The sequence below is a fragment of the Epinephelus fuscoguttatus genome, linkage group LG22 (genome assembly GCF_011397635.1).
Source record: "Epinephelus fuscoguttatus linkage group LG22, E.fuscoguttatus.final_Chr_v1".
Taxonomy (NCBI): domain Eukaryota; kingdom Metazoa; phylum Chordata; class Actinopteri; order Perciformes; family Serranidae; genus Epinephelus; species Epinephelus fuscoguttatus.
In genome coordinates, this window is record NC_064773.1 from 27,254,860 (window position 1) to 27,272,460 (window position 17,601).

At 39.7% G+C, this 17,601-nt stretch overlaps 1 protein-coding gene across 3 annotated transcripts in view; it reads right to left on the reverse strand.

Annotated features, from left to right (window-relative positions):
• LOC125882753 (aryl hydrocarbon receptor nuclear translocator-like protein 2) overlaps positions 1–17,601 on the reverse strand; it is a 31,092-nt gene that overhangs the window by 13,255 nt on the left and 236 nt on the right. For all 3 annotated transcript variants that reach the window (XM_049566605.1, XM_049566604.1, XM_049566603.1), the window contains exons 2-9: positions 7,347–7,458; positions 7,160–7,198; positions 7,033–7,074; positions 6,665–6,822; positions 6,497–6,579; positions 6,312–6,404; positions 4,617–4,731; positions 4,228–4,377 (exon numbers count right to left, since the gene is read on the reverse strand). In XM_049566605.1, the coding sequence (XP_049422562.1) occupies positions 4,228–4,377; positions 4,617–4,731; positions 6,312–6,404; positions 6,497–6,579; positions 6,665–6,822; positions 7,033–7,074; positions 7,160–7,198; positions 7,347–7,458 (792 nt within the window). The remainder of the gene's footprint in view (positions 1–4,227; positions 4,378–4,616; positions 4,732–6,311; positions 6,405–6,496; positions 6,580–6,664; positions 6,823–7,032; positions 7,075–7,159; positions 7,199–7,346; positions 7,459–17,601) is intronic.

Sequence of the window (17,601 nt, forward strand, 5' to 3'; positions counted from 1 at the left end):
AGGCATTGCCTCCCTTCTTTATATACTACGGTGAAGTTGTTGAGATTGGCCACTGAGTGGCACCACAGCTCCTGTTTGTGTCACCACAATTAGGTTTACAGTCAGTGGGGTTTGGGCCATGTTGTTACTATGTGGTTATACAATGCTGTATCACTGACCTACTTCCTGTGCAGGACCACTTGTTTTTTAAATTGTAGTATCTGTTTGGGGAAAGTCTCATTCAAACTCTGAATTCTTTTCACCAAGAAATCACTCAGAAAAACTGACCCACATTGTGAAAAGTCCAGAAGTAACAAATTGCATGTGTTCTAACAACAGAAATTCATTTGTATTCAGAATTAAACTGAAACTGAAAATATTATGTGTGAAGTGGGGAACCTGATGGCGAAAAACAAGTGGCAGTATTATATTACCTTAAATAAAAAGAACAGAAACAGAACAAGAGAGTAGTTTTTGTTCCTTCTGTCTGTGGAAATTGAGGTCATGCCTTGCCGTACAAACAAAGTTTTAGGCTCACCTACTTGCACTCAACTTTAATAAACTTTTGCCAACAGGTGGAGGGAGGGGTTAGATGAGATAACAACCAAGCTACGCCCACCACTTTTCACCAGATCCAGATCAGATCCTAAAGGCAGGGCATATTTTCCACTGTATTTTGTTTGTTTTCCACTGGCTCCCCGAACACTGACCTCATTGCCTAGAAACACATTTAAATATATTATTAATCTTTTAGTAAACATTCTCAATCCTCCTCCTCATCTGTTTGGGCCAAAGTGCCTCGCTGGCCCAGGACTGAACATGACTGTATATACAAAGCTGAAAAGTTTCAATCTTCTCAAGAAATAACTCAGTCAGGCAGCTCTTCTCAGTTGGATCACCTCAAGTGCTCTCCAGAGAGCAAGGCAACAGCAGTAAAATGATCCAAAATAGCACTGATCCATAGGAGCTTTGGATTAAAGAGGGTCAGTGTGTTTCTCTTTGTATATTTGTAATCTGTGATGTTAGTATGATATTATGGCCAAAATGGCTTTAAATATAACACTTCTGAGATTACAATTGATCTCACCTAGCCTGAAGTGGCAAATGAGTGGGGTGTGCTGCAGAGAGCCCATTCAGTAGTGTCAGCTATCTAGGGCTCAATCAATATGAGATTCTGAAAGCAAATGCAAATCCATCTGGGGCTCAAAGCTCAAAGCCGCAATATTATTTTGGTATTTGACCATTTTCAAGCCAAACGCCTCCAAAAAAATACAATGAATCAGTATATATTCCTGCGCAACAGGGTGTTTTTTTGTTTTTTGTTTTTTTTTTAGAAAAAAGAAAACAACTCATAATCATGAAACTGTGTTTAAATCCATATTTACAAACAGTTGTTGAGTTGCCTTCAGCAGCACACCCCATCCATCTGGTATTTCAAGAGTAAAACTGAGAATCATTTGGAAGTACTTACTTTAAAATAGGACACTGCTCTGTGCAGGAGCAGGGCCAGATTAGTGCAACTAGTAGTCATGTGCACTGAGGGAAAGTCAAAGCTTTGGTCTCTGTCTGTGCATATTTGTCCACAATGAAGTTAATTCATCATTTTACAATAAAGTGTCTCAATGGGATTATTTAAAGTCCTACCATTAGTTCAGACAGAGCAAACTGCACTGCATTTGTATTTGCTTATTAGTATAAATGGTTTCATTCATGCTTCACAATCGCTCAACAATTATGCGGCTTTCAGCTGATTTGTCACAACCAATCTTGTACATTCAAACGTTAAAGGAGTTATATGTAAGAAATCTAAAGCAAATAGTCGTAAAATCCTCCTAATATATCACAGAGACTGAGGAATAATGTTCATATAACATACTGATCTCACCAACCAATAGTACAGCCAGAATATTTGCATTTAAAAAACATTTTTACAGTCCGCATATCATGTTTATGTTTTGAATTTGTGTTTTGGCCTGTTGCGCCACCCACCTCCGTCTACCAGTCACGCAGTCAGTAGAGTCTCAGCATCAGTTACAGTTACGACTGAGCTACAGCAGCACAGCAAGCAGCATGAGCAGCCGGCTCCTCCTCTGCTGTATCCCGGCAGCAGCATTAGCAGCAGAGAAGCCGGACTTGCTCGAACGGTCCGCTGGAAAACCGAAGATCAAGGACGCGGTGACACGGCCCTGCCACGGCAGCCGCCCATGGGCAAACAAATCAGTCTCCAGCGTGCCGCTGTCCAGCAACCTCGAATCTGTAGGGGAGGGGGGGCGGACACGACTCGCGGCAGTATTTTGAATTTGAGTGCAGTAACCGTTTTGGCCACATTCTTACATACAGCGCCTTTAAGCAAGGACATTATAACCTAATATTCCTTCTTATAGAGTTCTCCAGGGATGATGTCTTTCTCTAGGCTGATGATGACGTTTATGATACTTACAGGTATTGTTCAGCAAGATAATCTTCACAAATGAACACCATTTTCATAATAGATGCAATTACCAGAGGTTGAAAGCTAAGCTAAGATAATGTTAGGCTAAAAAGAAACTACACCACTGTTGCATGACTAAACAACGCCACCATAAAAAAACGAAAGCCACGTTTACTGCAGCTCGGCATGATGACATTCTGTAGTCTCATTTAGCCACTTGATAGCAACCACCTTTTTAAAAATACAAAGAGACTTCAAAGTTCATCAGTGGGGTATTTACTGACACATTTTATATTGAAGAACAAAACGCAAAAGTCTCTTAAACAGACTTTGGGCCCTAGTTTCCCGGCACAGCGCAGGGTGGCAAACCCCGTGCAGAGCTAGTTTCAAGCAGCGCAACCCGAGGCGTGCTCAGTTTGGTAGTTTGGCAGACCGAGGTGCGCTGAGATGGGTGTGGCGGCGCAGCAGGGGGAGGTGTCGACAGATCCAGCTTGGCGCAGTGACAGTTTCGTGCCAAAAGGCTTCGCCAAAGGTGCGCTAAAAGCTCGCCAGCTGAAACCAGGTCTACTGTCAGCGCAGGCAGAGCGCAAGCCGAAGTATGGCTGACTGGTGGACAGTGCGCACATGTCACCAAAACCTCACAGGCAGGTTTCCAGAATATCAGGCTCATTAACAATGCAATAAATACCCAAAAAAAACACTATTCAATGCAACTATCTGCAATCAGCACATAAATGTATCTCTATATCGACTGTCCCGTCACATCTGATGTCAGATCAAAGCACATTTAAGGGCGAGGTGAGGGGCTCATTTGATTGGTGTGATGTGTGTAAAACCCACTCCACGCCTTCTCTCCTCTCTCTTTCCAACTTGCGCAGGTAGGAGGGACGGAGGTGGGAAAGAGGAGTAGCTGCACCAGGCGCACGGTGTGCCAAACTTGCAAAATCCGCCTGGCCACACCCAGTTGGCGAAGCGCAGGCCCCCACCTTGCCGGGTCTGCGAAACTAGAGCCCTTTATTTCAGGCATCTAACCAAAAACCTGTTCAAAAAACTCTTTGGCTTTGAGACAAAGGTAAAATGGTGGTAAAAATGTGGAAAAATGCTAACTCGTGCTAGTGAGTTAGCACAATGCTAATTTCCAGGTTTTAGGACTCATTCCTGGGGGACTCTCTTGCTGATACACTCATGGCAATGCTGTTAGCTGCCGTCAGCTCCTTCCACAAACCCAACATGTGTTATATATTTATTTGATTGAACTAAGATTTATGTCCATACATGAGTTTATTGTAAATCAGAAGTTAAGTGTCTCCAACCAAAAAACGATTGGTAGAAGACACATATCAAATCTGGCAACTTGGACAGTGGCCCTAAACTTACAACTATGATGCTTAAGGTACTCCACTAGCGTCGGTTTTGAAGGTTCAGGGACAAAGTGTCAATTCTCTGCTTGTTGCATACATTGTGTCTTTTCAAAATAAACTTCCGTGTTTACAGGAAGTGTAGGTTTTGTTACCAAAACTACCTAAGGATTAGGCGACAAAACTATTTAGTTAGGTGAAGACGCATAGGTGTGGTGTATGTCATGTGACCTGTATGACAACACACATGCCAACTCAGTGTTGACTTTTGGTTGCACATGGGAGACAAATGCCAATCTCCTAGGTAAGAGTCCCCTACATGGACTTTCTCGATTTTCACATGACGTTATGCCACAGGTCAGGTTACACTGGAGCTAGCTGAGAGCCCAGTACGTCTCATGCGGACACTAGAAGGTGCCTTGTGCCACAAAATCTGATGCTAACAGCCACAAAGCTCACCTTTCTTTTTGGAAGTACTGGGCAGTGAGTGTTTGTCCCCTTGCTTCCCTGATACCCGACTGTGCTTCATCCGACAGAAGAAGGATCTCCGAGCTCCAGTGGAAAAGTGGGGAGGCCTGACGGGGGAATCCACCTGGACTTGAACACCAGCTGCACACAACAGACAGCATTTACAGCTATCACACAAAGTGATTCTTGTCTTACTAGCTACAATGTTAATACGGTGTCTTCAACTCTTCCACACTGGGTTACAGTGTCAATTGTTCCTCAGACCTAATAGTCTGGCATCACCAGACCAATTGCAAATGCATCTGCCAAAGCAAGAAAAACCTGCGCTGGCAGAGTCATCTGGTTCCCAGCATGATGACATGACATGGCAACAGACGTACTTGCAGCATCAATGAGGCGTTGGCGTGTGTTCTCCGAAGATGACAGCTGTTCCTTCAACTTGTTGATGTCTTTGGGGTGGATGAAATCAAACAAGCTCTGCCCGGTCAGCTCCACCTGTGAAGCCAGATTACATACATCCCATCCACTTATTAGCACATTATTGTGCATTTATAATCTGCTACCAGTTGCTTGCTTGTTTAGTTGTGTATCCTTTCCTGCTCTTCTACTGCCCTGATCGTCATACTGCACATTGTGTCAAAACTTATACAGATACATTTCAAGAAAACTCACTGTTTGTTAGCTCTATATACAGGACATGTATCTGGATTGCTGCAGCATGTTTCCAGTCATGGTTCATTGGTAAACCCAAAAATAACGCATGCTGCCCTGCAGACATGGTGTCAGATTACTTTAGTAGCTTTTCTCTTGCATCCCTCTGAAACTCCATTCCTCTCTGCTTGCCTGCAGTCCATCTCATAGCTGGAAAATGTGGTGAAAGAATGTAGAGCAGGTGTGGTTATCATTCTGGCTGCCAAGCCCTACAAACTGACGTTAAAGAAATATATATCTAAAAGCTGAGACATTGCTGGCCCCGCAGAAGAATTTGACTGTGAAGTTTTACTTGCTATTATCAGGCCTTCATCAGTGTTTCAGTAAAATGTTTCATGTGCTTTTGTTTTCCAATTATATCCACATAAACAATTCTGTGTCCACAACTGCAGTTTATGTGAAGACTGAGGTGTAAAAATGCGGCTCCTTAACCACAAAATGATATGTGGCACCAGCACAAACTGGTGCACATAATGTGAGCAGGAGTCTTTTCTATGGTGCCCCAAACTGACAAAATGCAGAAAAATTTCCATCACCCACCAATCAGTTTTTCAAGGACGTTAAAAGCGTCATACATGTTACCATAGTTACCGAAAGCATAATTAGGTTTTTCTACGTAATACAGATCAATTTTAAATCGCCAATATGTTTTGCAATCAGCAGATGGATTCATTAGTAGTTTAACTTTTGACATCATGATCCCATATCTTCTGTCATAAAATCCTGTGGTTGGTTCATTTGCTTTCACACCGCAAACGAACTGCACCAGATGTGGAAGCAGACTGAGACCCAACTTTTCAAGTGGTCTCGGTTCATTTTTTCAGTCCGCACCACTGCAGCACTGAGTTTGTTTTAACCGAACCAAACAGGTTAGGTGTGAAAGCATGCTAAAAAAAGGAAAACAAAGGAGCTGAAAAATTCAAAGATAAACTCAGTGACATAAGTCAACCTTTAATTTTCAAATGACTGGTGGTAAAGGAAAATAGAGCCCTACTTTTTTAAACTTATAAAATGTAAACCGTATAAATCTATGAATTCCTTTTTCCTTTTTTTTTTTACTTTTAACACTTCACTTTTTAACTTACTGTTATTTATTGATGTTCTTAGTTATATTGTTGACTGGTCTGATATAATTTTACTACCTTTTGTCAGTTTTGTGGCTCCATACTTTATGCCATTTTTGGCTAATTTTGACGATGTTTAAAAGAGAGAAAATGAAATGCAAAAAGAAAAGGTAAATTTGCACTTAAGTTAAACGATGAGCATCTCAGCCGGCCGAACCATCAACATGGTTTGCAACTTTGGTTTTAATATATCTGGCTAATGACAGCAAAATGAGTGTGTTATGTAGAAGTGGAACACACCCGGTTAAAGTTGAGGATCTTGGAGACGGACTCAGAGATGAACAGGATTTTAGCCCTGTCACAACTTACAACTAACAGGAAACCGTCCGCAGCCTGGTGGAAAGATAGATTAACAGACATATTAATACAGACAGATATATGTGACAATAGAGTAAGAGTAGTTGGGGTCGTACATGAGCACCCACCCTGAGCAGAAGCTGCCTGATGTCATCATGAGGCAGGATGGAAGGCTTGTATGCGGTGTCTGTAAAGGCGCTGCTTGTCCCAGCTAAAAACACAGGTGACACAAGATTTTAGATGAAACCGATCAGACTTCACTGACATTTTAAACGACCAGGTGGGTTAGGGCTTACCTTTGAGGGCTTTCAGGTGTTGCACTGCCTTCCGCAGTACAGTGAGTTTGTCAAGTTTCCGAGCCATGGGCTGACAGGCAGGGATCATGGCGGACAGCTCGTCAATGAGGGTGTTCATTTTATCCCTCCTCCGCTTCTCAATCTGTCGGTGAGGCTCCCTGCAGGCACAGTCAGAAATCAGACATTTCTACCCACTGTATCTATTTTGGGGAGGAATAATTACTTGGAGTTCATCATGCAATTATTTTAAAATTACAAAAGTCATTATGGTTTTAAAATAGCTGGTCACATTAAATGACATCAATCTCAGTCACAAAGGCTTTTTAAGACACAGATGGCGCTGTAATTTGATGTAAAAATAGCATTACCTGAAGCATTTCATTTTGACTTGCTGATCCTCCCCTCCAGATCTGCAAATAAAAGGATCAAAACTCAAATTCATTGCCAGTATTCTCTATAGGGCAGTGTGTAAACAAAGCCAAGAAGTGAGTGTACCTGCTGAGGTCACTGTCCATTTGGAAGTCATCGCTCTGCCTGTGAGGTCAGACATATTGTGGGTCACAGGCTGGTCATTTAAGAGGAATGTTTACATTCTGCAGTACGGTAAACATATTTGCTCCAGAGACCAAAAAGTAAAATGACACTGAGTTTTCTTGACAAACAACATAGGGGCTCCTCTTACTGTACATGGGTGTGTGACCTCTCCTCCACATCTCCCTTTCGTTTCCTTGGCAGCTCGACAGCTGACAGCGAGGGGCCAGCTTGGCTTGGGCCTTCCTCCTCTGCAGCGGGATCTGATACATGAAGACAACCATCACAGTGATGTGAGCAACTGCAAATAAATATGTCAGCCTCGACAGCTCTGTAGCACTGGCTTGTCAGATTTCCTATTAATGATTCATCTTAAATAAATTAATATGACCTGCTCTGCCACTCGGGTTCAGTGGGTTCATTGCTAATATCAAGAGCGAATAAAAAACATTCTTCAAGAGGAGTGAGGCTGATTAAAATCTGGTTCTTATTAAGGGAAAATTCCTTGAACCAGATTTAGAAAAAAGTGCATGACGAAACAGAAAATGAATACAAATACAAAGGCACACATGGACTGGATAAGGAATGCTAACATGGGTATATGATATTGGGCAAATAACTGGCAATGCCGGAAACTGCCGCACCCAGTTTCTTTGACCTTTTTTATATTTCAAAGTAATCATAGAATTGCAGCTTTCTTGATTTATGTATTTCTAAACATTTAAGTCATCATAGCAGCATTGTCAATACGATTTTAATGAATAGCCTACAAAAAAATTGTGAATAGTGAAAACAATTGCCTGAAAAAGTTATTTTAAAATATAAAATATACAGAAATCCATACGTCTGTGGAAGCCAGTAAAGGCCAAAACTATTTACCACTAAATTAAAACCACTGGTTTTGTTTTACTTTGAAAAACCATCTATTTGAATTTCTGTGGTTTAAAGTCTCCTCTCTGAAATTTCCAGAGGCTCATTTCAAGTTTTACAATTTCGAAAATTTAGAGTCTGTTGAATCGAGATTGACTTTCTTCTGCAGCTTTAATGTTCAATTTTAAATCTTCCATCTTGAATTTTGTATTTTGTATTTTCTTGTTTGAATTTCACCATTAAATTTAAGCATTGTTTTAATTCAGAATTTGAGAAACTTTCATTTTTTATTTCAAACTTATGAATTTTCTCTATTTGTGAACTTCAAGAATGTATTTTCAATATGCTTTTTTAAATTGCACGACTGGAGGGAGGGGATTCAATTCAATTCAAGCCATATAAATTCAGATAGATGCTTTTCAAAGAAAAATATTTCAATGCATTAAATTTAGGTGCATTTAAATTTTTAGAATGAAGTAGTCAGCCATTGTTAAATTCCATAATTAGATATTCAGCAATCTTGAAACCCATCAGCTATCGGTCTAGCTGCAGGGGGCAAGCGAATTCAAAGGTTACTAGAGGGTACCCTGATAACAGATATCCAGGTCAAGACTTCCCCTTTCATGTGCCATCAGAGAGGTGAGAATGGAGTTTGAGTTAAAAAAAAAAACAACTAATCTTCATAAACAAATATCTGCATATGAATGCAGATTGCTAAAGAAAAGCTACATCATTGTCAGAGAATTGTCGACAGGTTCTAAGATTGTATTTTAGCCTATGTATGCGTGCAACCAAACTCTGCTCAAACGTGACCGGACAATACTAATCGGACCACAAACAGAGAGCTTAACCTGCTGCCTGCAGATTCATTCATTTGTAGATATCTATTTATAGATATAAATGAAAATAGATTTTCAGTTGCTTTAAAAATTAAAATTGTCATGGCAGTCTAATGTAATTTAAGTAGCTGGAAAGACCCTATGGGGCAGACTGCAGGGTGGTGAAGGAGTCCAACAACACCAGATTGTCACCCAGGAGGTGACGTGCTTTTGTTTCCTTAACCTAATCATGTGTGTTTGTTGCACAAGAAATGCATCTAATAAGCAAAAACGGTACATTTCCTGTGAAAACGGAAGTGTATTTTGAAAAGACGCAATGCATGTAACAGGGGTAAATTGACACGGTGTCCCAGAACATCAACAACAGATGTACCCAGGATACGGAGCACGTCATATTTAGCCATAAAAGTCCACTGAACAAGCTGCAATACATGAGAAGCTGGGATAAGAACATATTGCTCTGAGTGTTGCACTACTTTGCCTTGTTTTTATTCCTCTTAGTAAGTTTATTGTACATTTAATATAAATTGCAAATTCCTTGTAAATAAAACCTGCCTCGTAATAAATTCTTTCTAACTGTGATTCTATGAAATCATCCAAAACAGCACTTACCACTAGCTACAATTATTATGGGCTGTATTCGCTGCCGTAAGAGTTCCACAAAGCAGACATGTGCATAGATCTGAATTTGCCAATCATAAAGGGGCCCATCTTGTGTGTTTGTGTATTCTTCATGTTCGTCTGTTTTTCTGGTTTTGAAGTTATTCTAGCACAGTCCTCAAAAGCCCGATAGTTTTGTGAGCAAACAATCAATGACTCATAAATGTGTTTGCGGTAGTGGGTGGCAATCGTTTTTAAAGGGCTGATATCTCACTCAGGAATGTACTTTTTACTGTGGAGAGGTTTTAAAAGCTGACCCGTGCCTGCCAAAAACATTTGAAACAGAGCAGGACTGCCAAAATTCTTGTCTTTTCTAGTCTCTTGCCAAACCAACTCCCCCTCCCCCCCTCACACTCTCTCTCTCTCTCACACACACACACACACACACACACACACACACACTTTAAAATGCCTTGGCTCAGTCTTCTGTCGTCATCTGTTCCTCTCTCTGTGCACTGGCTGAAGGTTGCCATTGAATGGCGCCAAACCTCCAGCTATGCACAGAGTTTGTCAGTTTAACAGGCACGTGAGAGCAAATGGGGTTTGGGCTATCGTCTTACCTAACATTTATATAATGCTGTAACACTGACCTACTTCCCTCTCAGGACTATCCTAATTTAAATTGTGACATTTCTTTCATGAAAAAGTGTTAGGAAAAAAAGTGAAGACAGCTTTTCAACGTGACTGCTGACCGTGACTGACCCACATTTTTCTCACTTCAGGAAGAAATGGCATACTTGTCATGATGAACCCATAGCATGAGCTGCAACATTTAAAAACAGTGTTTTTCAAGCTCCCCTCAACTTTTAGACAGTGATATATGAAGAATGCTTTATGTACAGATTCCTAAATGAAATAAACCTGCAAGGAAGCATGTACTAAGGGATTACAGTGAGCCTTTCCACTGGAACAAAAGTCAAACCTCAAAAACAAACACAACTTTTCCCAATATTGAGATAATTGTCTTTAATCCCTCCGGAGTTAGTAGGTCATCACTGACGCAAAAATGGAATGTGGGAAAGAACGCTTGCCAGCTCTCCCTTCCACCCACCCACCACACCTCTTCACCAGTGACGCAGCACAATGCACTGCCTCCAACGTCACACTTTTTCCTGTTTCCTTAGAAGACAGGAACATTCTCCCGGGTACCTGTGTGAGCCCTGCCAGCAGACTGCTTAAAACGTGCCATGTAGGAAATGAGTGTGCCTGCTTTGTGCAATGCTGTGAGCACGCCTGAGCCAAAAGCTCCTGTCGTGACAAGAGTGCTGATGAGAGGCAGAGCCTGCAGGGCAGCAGATGATGTTCCATATTACTGAAACGCAGAAACGTAGACCACCACCCACGGTGGAGAAGCACAGGAGTGTAACAAACTCAGTGTGACCAACAGTACAAGAGTACGCACGATATGACCTACATGCAGTTTTTTGCGGCTGTACATTTTCTAACAAGTGTACATTTTATCCCACTTGAATAACTTTATGGTATTTGGTCGAGGAAAATAAAGATGACCTGATTTGCATTATAGACATGATGATTTATAGCCAGGAAAAGTCCACAAGAACACCAGTGAATACCCTTATTTGATACAATACAAAGCAATATACATCTATTTCAGCAATAAAAAGACAGATACTGGGGTGTCGGTGGCTTAGTGGTAGAGCAGGTGCCCCATATACAAGGCTGCTGCCGCAGCGGCCCGGGTTCAAGTCCGGCCTATGGCCCTTTGCTGCATGTCACTCCCCTCTCTCTCTCTCTCTCTCTCCCTTTCACACTTGGCTGTCCTATACATTAAAGGTGGAAATGCCCAAAAACATATCTTTAAAAAAAAGACAGATACTGCCGTAAAATGGGCAATAAACCCAAAACCCCAAAATCTGAAGCATCTGCCAATGCCTACCTGACTTGTGACACACTTTTCAAGAAAATACCCCACAAAACACAGAGGATGATTATGCAGACAGTTCATTTCAGTCTTCTGCTCGAGCTCAGAACTTCTTGCTTAAAATTTCCACATAACCAAAGCAAGTGCTGCAATGTTTCCTTCGCCACCGAGCCAAGTAATAACAGCACAAACACACAACAGGGAATGTTAAACAGAGTGTTTAAAGAGCGTAAATTACAGTGACAGTTTGCACTAAACAGCCACAGCAAACATCTACAAGCTGGGTTTAAGGGTTGGCAACTCTTGTGCACATGAATAACTACTCTTTAATTAAAAAACTCCAGCAAAGTGGAAAAAGATTTCCTGGTTTGAAAGTAAGACAGCGTTAAATATTCATGAGGGTTGCATCTGTATTTATTTAGTCTGCACTTAAACATGGGAGTGTGAGGCCTACACTTTGAAATGTTGATAAGAGGGCTGCAATCCTAATTCTAAAGAAATGTCTCCCAGTTTAGCAGGTAGAGGTAAAACGTAATATTGAGGGCAATTCACAGATTAATTAAAATAAGTTTACCAATAATAGATGTATTTATTGGGATTTTTAGTGGTGTAACACTTTCAAGTTTTTGTAAATATATACAAATACATGCCCTCTACAAACACATGCTTCTAAAATGAAATTTAAAAAAAGAACAGTTGTACAAAATGAATATAAAATGTATGTAAAATAGTTATAGTACTTTTTAACGAGGACTTCTTTTTGATGTGGAAAAATCTTCTTTATGTTAAACATACAGAACTTTTTAAATTTTAGCCTGGTTACTGTATGTTGGAAATTAACTCCTATGTACATTTACTGGCATGGAAAGTTTACTGAATGGGCCTACGGGGCACAGGCCCAGGGCCCTAAAGGGTCAGGGGGCCTCCTAGCCTTCACCTGCGCTCTGCCTCTGAGCCTGAGCCGCCCCAAAAAATGACCACAAAGACACAAAAAGACCACAAACAGATTAAAAGGAACTGCAAAGAGACACAAAATCACCACAAAAGCAGGCATAATAACCATAAATAGACACAAAACAACTAAGAGACATAACATGACGACAACGACTACAAATGTTTTAGGTTATATGGATAGGTCATTATTTTATTAATAGTGCTTTTGTCGTATTGTTTTGGCACATGTGCCTTGTCATGTGCTTTTCTTGTGTGCCATCGATCCGTTTTTATCTGTGCTGATGTGTTTCTGTGCTTTTGTATGTTGTCTTTTTCTTATATACACGTACACCATCGACCTGCCAGGGACCGCAGCTTATAAATGCAACTGTCCTCCTTTTTCACACTGAGATACAAAGGCGACTGAATATTTCTATAATAGGATTCCATTCATTACATCCCTGCTTTGGCCAAGATAGAGAGCATGTTGACTACCCAAACAAACATGCACAGCGGCAGTTTTAAGTGTGAGACTGTAGCCTGCTTAGCCTGAAAACATCCTTTCAAACTATACAAATATCTGTCATTTCTCACCTCTGACTCAAACATCCAACCCACGCGCACAAAAGGATGGATAGTCTGTATTCACACAAAACATTTCAGCTCAAGCATAGAAGAGCACTTCCTTTTGTTGATAATCAACACCGGATGGCTGCTTCAAGGCCGCAGCTTCCAGATCCATCAGCAGTGTCAGAATCGCTTTGCAATTTAATTATTCCATTAGTGCTCCATGTTCAGACCACTAATGTGTGCAGTATGTAAACAGCGGCTTGCTTGCTCTGTAGTCACTGCACCTTTATTGTTGCTCATCCAAAATGCAATAACGTCTGTCTAGACTTCTTTTTAGTAGATTTTACCAACGCAAACTGTGGCTACAGTAGCTTTTATAGTTTACATTTGTTCCAGTTTTCTGAAAAATGTCATTAGTAATACTGTAATTAGGACTACAACACTTGTTTTATCACTGATTAATGTGTTGATTATTATACTGATTAATCATTTCGTCAATAAATGTTAGAAAATAGTTTGTTGCATGAAGAATCTATAATCAGTGAAACAAAAAGTATCCGGGTCTTTGATAAAAAGTCGAAGGTTGAGCTCAAGCCTGTATACATAAACACTTCAGTGGAGAAGTTATCAATGACTCCTAATGTTCACTTCAGCAACAAACATCCAATCACATAACTTCAAATTCTGTCCCATGCATCGATAATGGAGGGTAGATATTGCTGTTTCAATTTGTTCACTTTTATTTCAAGCTTCGCTTTAGCTGAATGCAGCAATGGCATTTTGGAAACAACAAAGCCTAAATTCACTGCTGTTGATTCGAGGAGAAACAAAATTACATTAGACATAGAAACTACAAAGATACTCAAAATAACCACAAAGAGACACAAAATGACTAGAAAGAAACAAAAATTGCTCCAAAGATATTTAAAATAGCTACAAAGAGACACAAAATAGCTAGAGATGCCAAACTACCACTAAGAGATGCAAAATGACTACAAAAACACCCAAAATGACAACAGCAAAATGACTACAAAGAGATAAACCACTGTAACAAGAAAGAAAATAACTACAAAAAGATGCACGACAAGAAAGAAAACAACTACAAAGAGATGCAAAATGAACACAAAACAACAACAGACACAACATTACTACAAAAAAAGCAACAAAACTACTACAAAGAGACACACAGCGACTACTACGACAAATAAAATAACTACAAAGAGAAGCAAAACAACCACAAAGAGACAAACTTAAGACAAAGACATGCAAAATTACCACAAAAATACTCAAAATAACTAAAAAGAGACACAAAATTACTACAAAGACACACAAAATGGCTACAAGGATACTTGAAATGACTACAAAGATACTCAAAACAACCACAAAGAGATACAAAATAGCTAAAAAGAGATGCAAAATCCCCATAGCAACTGTGTGCAGAAAGAAAATAACTTCAAAAAGAAAGAAAACAATGACCAAGAGATGCAAGAGATGAGACACAAAATTACTACAAAGACACTCGAAATAACAACAGACACAAAACATCTACAAAAAACAACACAAAATTACTACAAAGAGACACACGGCAGCCACAACAACAAACAAAATAACAAAGAGACATTTTTTCTGCAAAGATACTTGAAATAACCACAAAGAGATGCAAAACAATCAAAGTAAAGCACAAGATTATGACCAAGAGACTCACAATGACTCCAAAGAGTCACAAAACAACTACAACATGTAAAATACAATCAAGTTAAATATTTCTAACTGTCTTGTCACCTCAGCTTGAGGTCAGCATGATATGGTTATTTTACAGTGTGATCTGATCCTCCTCAGACATTTATATGGTCGTACAGAGCTCAGAGTTTCTGTTTACTTCTAGAATCATAACGACAAGTATTGTGGTCTTGGATGGATGCAGAAACAGCAGGGGAGCTTTAAATCCTACAGTTAAAGTACAGTATGTTCCAGGTTATTTCTGGGTGACTGACCCACAATGCCTGCAACTCCTTACAACTTACAAATCACATGCAAGTTTAGATGGCTTTTTCAGGCAGGAAGCTACAGTGGGCATATGCATACGAACACGGACCATGAACGTTCTCAGCAATAATAGCAGAGGCTATACGTCATGTACTCAGAAACACAGTCAGTCAAGCATATTTGGAACAAGATCACACAGTAATAAATCACTTTGTATGTATGTATTTTATTCTTTTTTTAAAGAGATACATTCAATGTGTGTCACTCAAACGCTTCATTCACTTAAAATGCAAACATTGTCAGCAGTAGCCAACACTTTGGTGGAAAAGTCATATTCAAAAGTTTATATGTGTTGCATATTGAACATTTTTGAAATAATGCAACCTAATTATTTTCCTTTGGTGAGACATGTTTTACTCCCTTTACTTGCATATCAGTGAAAATATTTTGTTTTTCACTGTAACATATGAATGGTATCATTACCAGAGGTTTATACGACACTTAAAATCAGAATCACAAACTTGCGATTCGACTGCTACACCAACAGCTTGTGACCTCAGTTAGACTTTAGACATTTGACATAAAACACAAATAAATTATGGTATCTAAAAAGTAATTAAAGCTTTCCATTGAACTACACTTTTTTGTAAACTGTGACCTGTTTTGTATATTAAACATGTGAATAGGGGATGTGTGTTGCAGGAGTTCTTTGAGAAGTGTTATCTGACTGTTGCTTCCTTTACATATTTCATTTTTTAAAAATGTATTTAAATTGTAAAGCACTTTGAGCTGCATTTGTCCTGTTTTTCCTATTCTTTGCATTTTAGAGTTTTCCCTCTTGAACTAGGCTATCTATGTACATTGTAATGCACTCAAGGTGACGACAGACCTCCAGGTAATTCACTAGCTTTGCAAACATTAAATCAAAGAGCCCTTGCCACAGTAAATATGCTGATGTGATCTTAGCATCCAGCTTAAATGTCGTGTTTCGAAATAAAAAGCAGTTGGTAAAACACGTGTGTGTTTACAAGTGAAAGACAAAGAAGGAGAGAGAGACAAAATGGAAATAAAGAGAAAGACCTCTTTGTGCTTTTGGATAAATAAACTGCAGATGTTTTGTGTTAAGAGTTAATTTGCAGGACTTTGCATGCAAAACATTCCATAAACATGATGAAATGTTAAAGTTTTAACAACCGACACCATCTGGATTTGACAGCCCAGCTATAATATTGACATATTTAAAATGAACAATAATGTAACACAGATAGGAATTATTTTTGTTTTGATATAAAGGGACATTTTTTCAATATGCATTTATATATAGCATATTGGCTACTTTTTTATATCCTATTGTCTAAAGCTGATTGGGAAATACACTTTCATTAGAGTATTGACAGTGTTCTAAGCTTATACAGACTGCTGCCCCAAGGAAGAAAATAAAAGCCATAAAAAACATACTTAATAGGGAGTTTCCATTTAATAGCCAACTTTAAAAAAAAAATCCTACAGTGTTCTCTTGGGACTAAATGTAATGAATTTATGTGGAACCTAATGCACCTGTATATTTTACTTGTCTGTCTGGCAAATATATTCTCGGCTAGTATTCATTTAACATTCCAAGATGATTTTAGAGTGTGTCACTGAAACTGAGGAGTAATTTTTATAACATCATCACAGACAATATAGATTAGTAAATTACTTTTTTTTGGGAACTTTTCATTTTATTCTTCTTTGCAATTTATTAGAGTTTAATTTAGGCTATACATTAATTTATATATGTTTAACTAATGATGGCTTCAGAAAGTTTCCTTGCTGACATCACCGTATGCTCCATGGTCTTGTTAAAGCGCCAGGGAGCGAGTGCCTCCCCCTGCTGCACAGTGAAGGCAGCGCTGCTCTACTGATCTACTGACCCACTTTTGAAAGGAGCCGCACGTGAAAGACTACACAGACAAACCTTGTTGGACCATGTGACACGCTAAACTCCCCGAGGACAGTTTAGTAAAGGTTTTTCAAATTAAAAACACTTGGGCACGTTTGGGAAACACTGGCACTGCCAAAGAAACTAAATGGCTAAGAATATGTTTTAAGGTTAGGAAAAACGCCATGAAAGTCGCCATGGTTACAGTCACGTGGTTTCGTGAGGTTTGTCTGAGTCCTCCGCGGAAGGAACAAAGCCCCCCTTTCCGCGCGCGTCCCGTCTGACACGAGCACGTAATACGGAATAATGAATGGACAGGCTTCCACCGGTGGGACTACGCACCCGGTGCGGTCGTTCACACCGGCTGCCAGTCGGTATTTTAGGTACAGTACATACAGTCTATAGTAGGTTAGACATAGTGATGCGTTATCTTAGCTAGTAGTAGGTTACTTCCGGTCGGGTAGCCGGTGTCGTTCAGCCGCTAATGATGCGGTCGCTTGTAATGTCAGCACCTCTTAGTGTTACCATAAAGTTAAATTAACAAAAAAATATAAGTAAACATTGCTTCTTACAGTCTGTATCGCTGTTTGCCGTTAGCCTAACTTGTCGCGTGCTAAAAGTGGTTCCGACATACTTTCATGACGTTTTACCGCTGCTTTGATTTTTTTTTCTGTCATAAAAAAAGTCCCGCGGGTCACTAGTAATAAAAATTAAAAGTAGCGAGCTGAATAAGGCTGCACACATT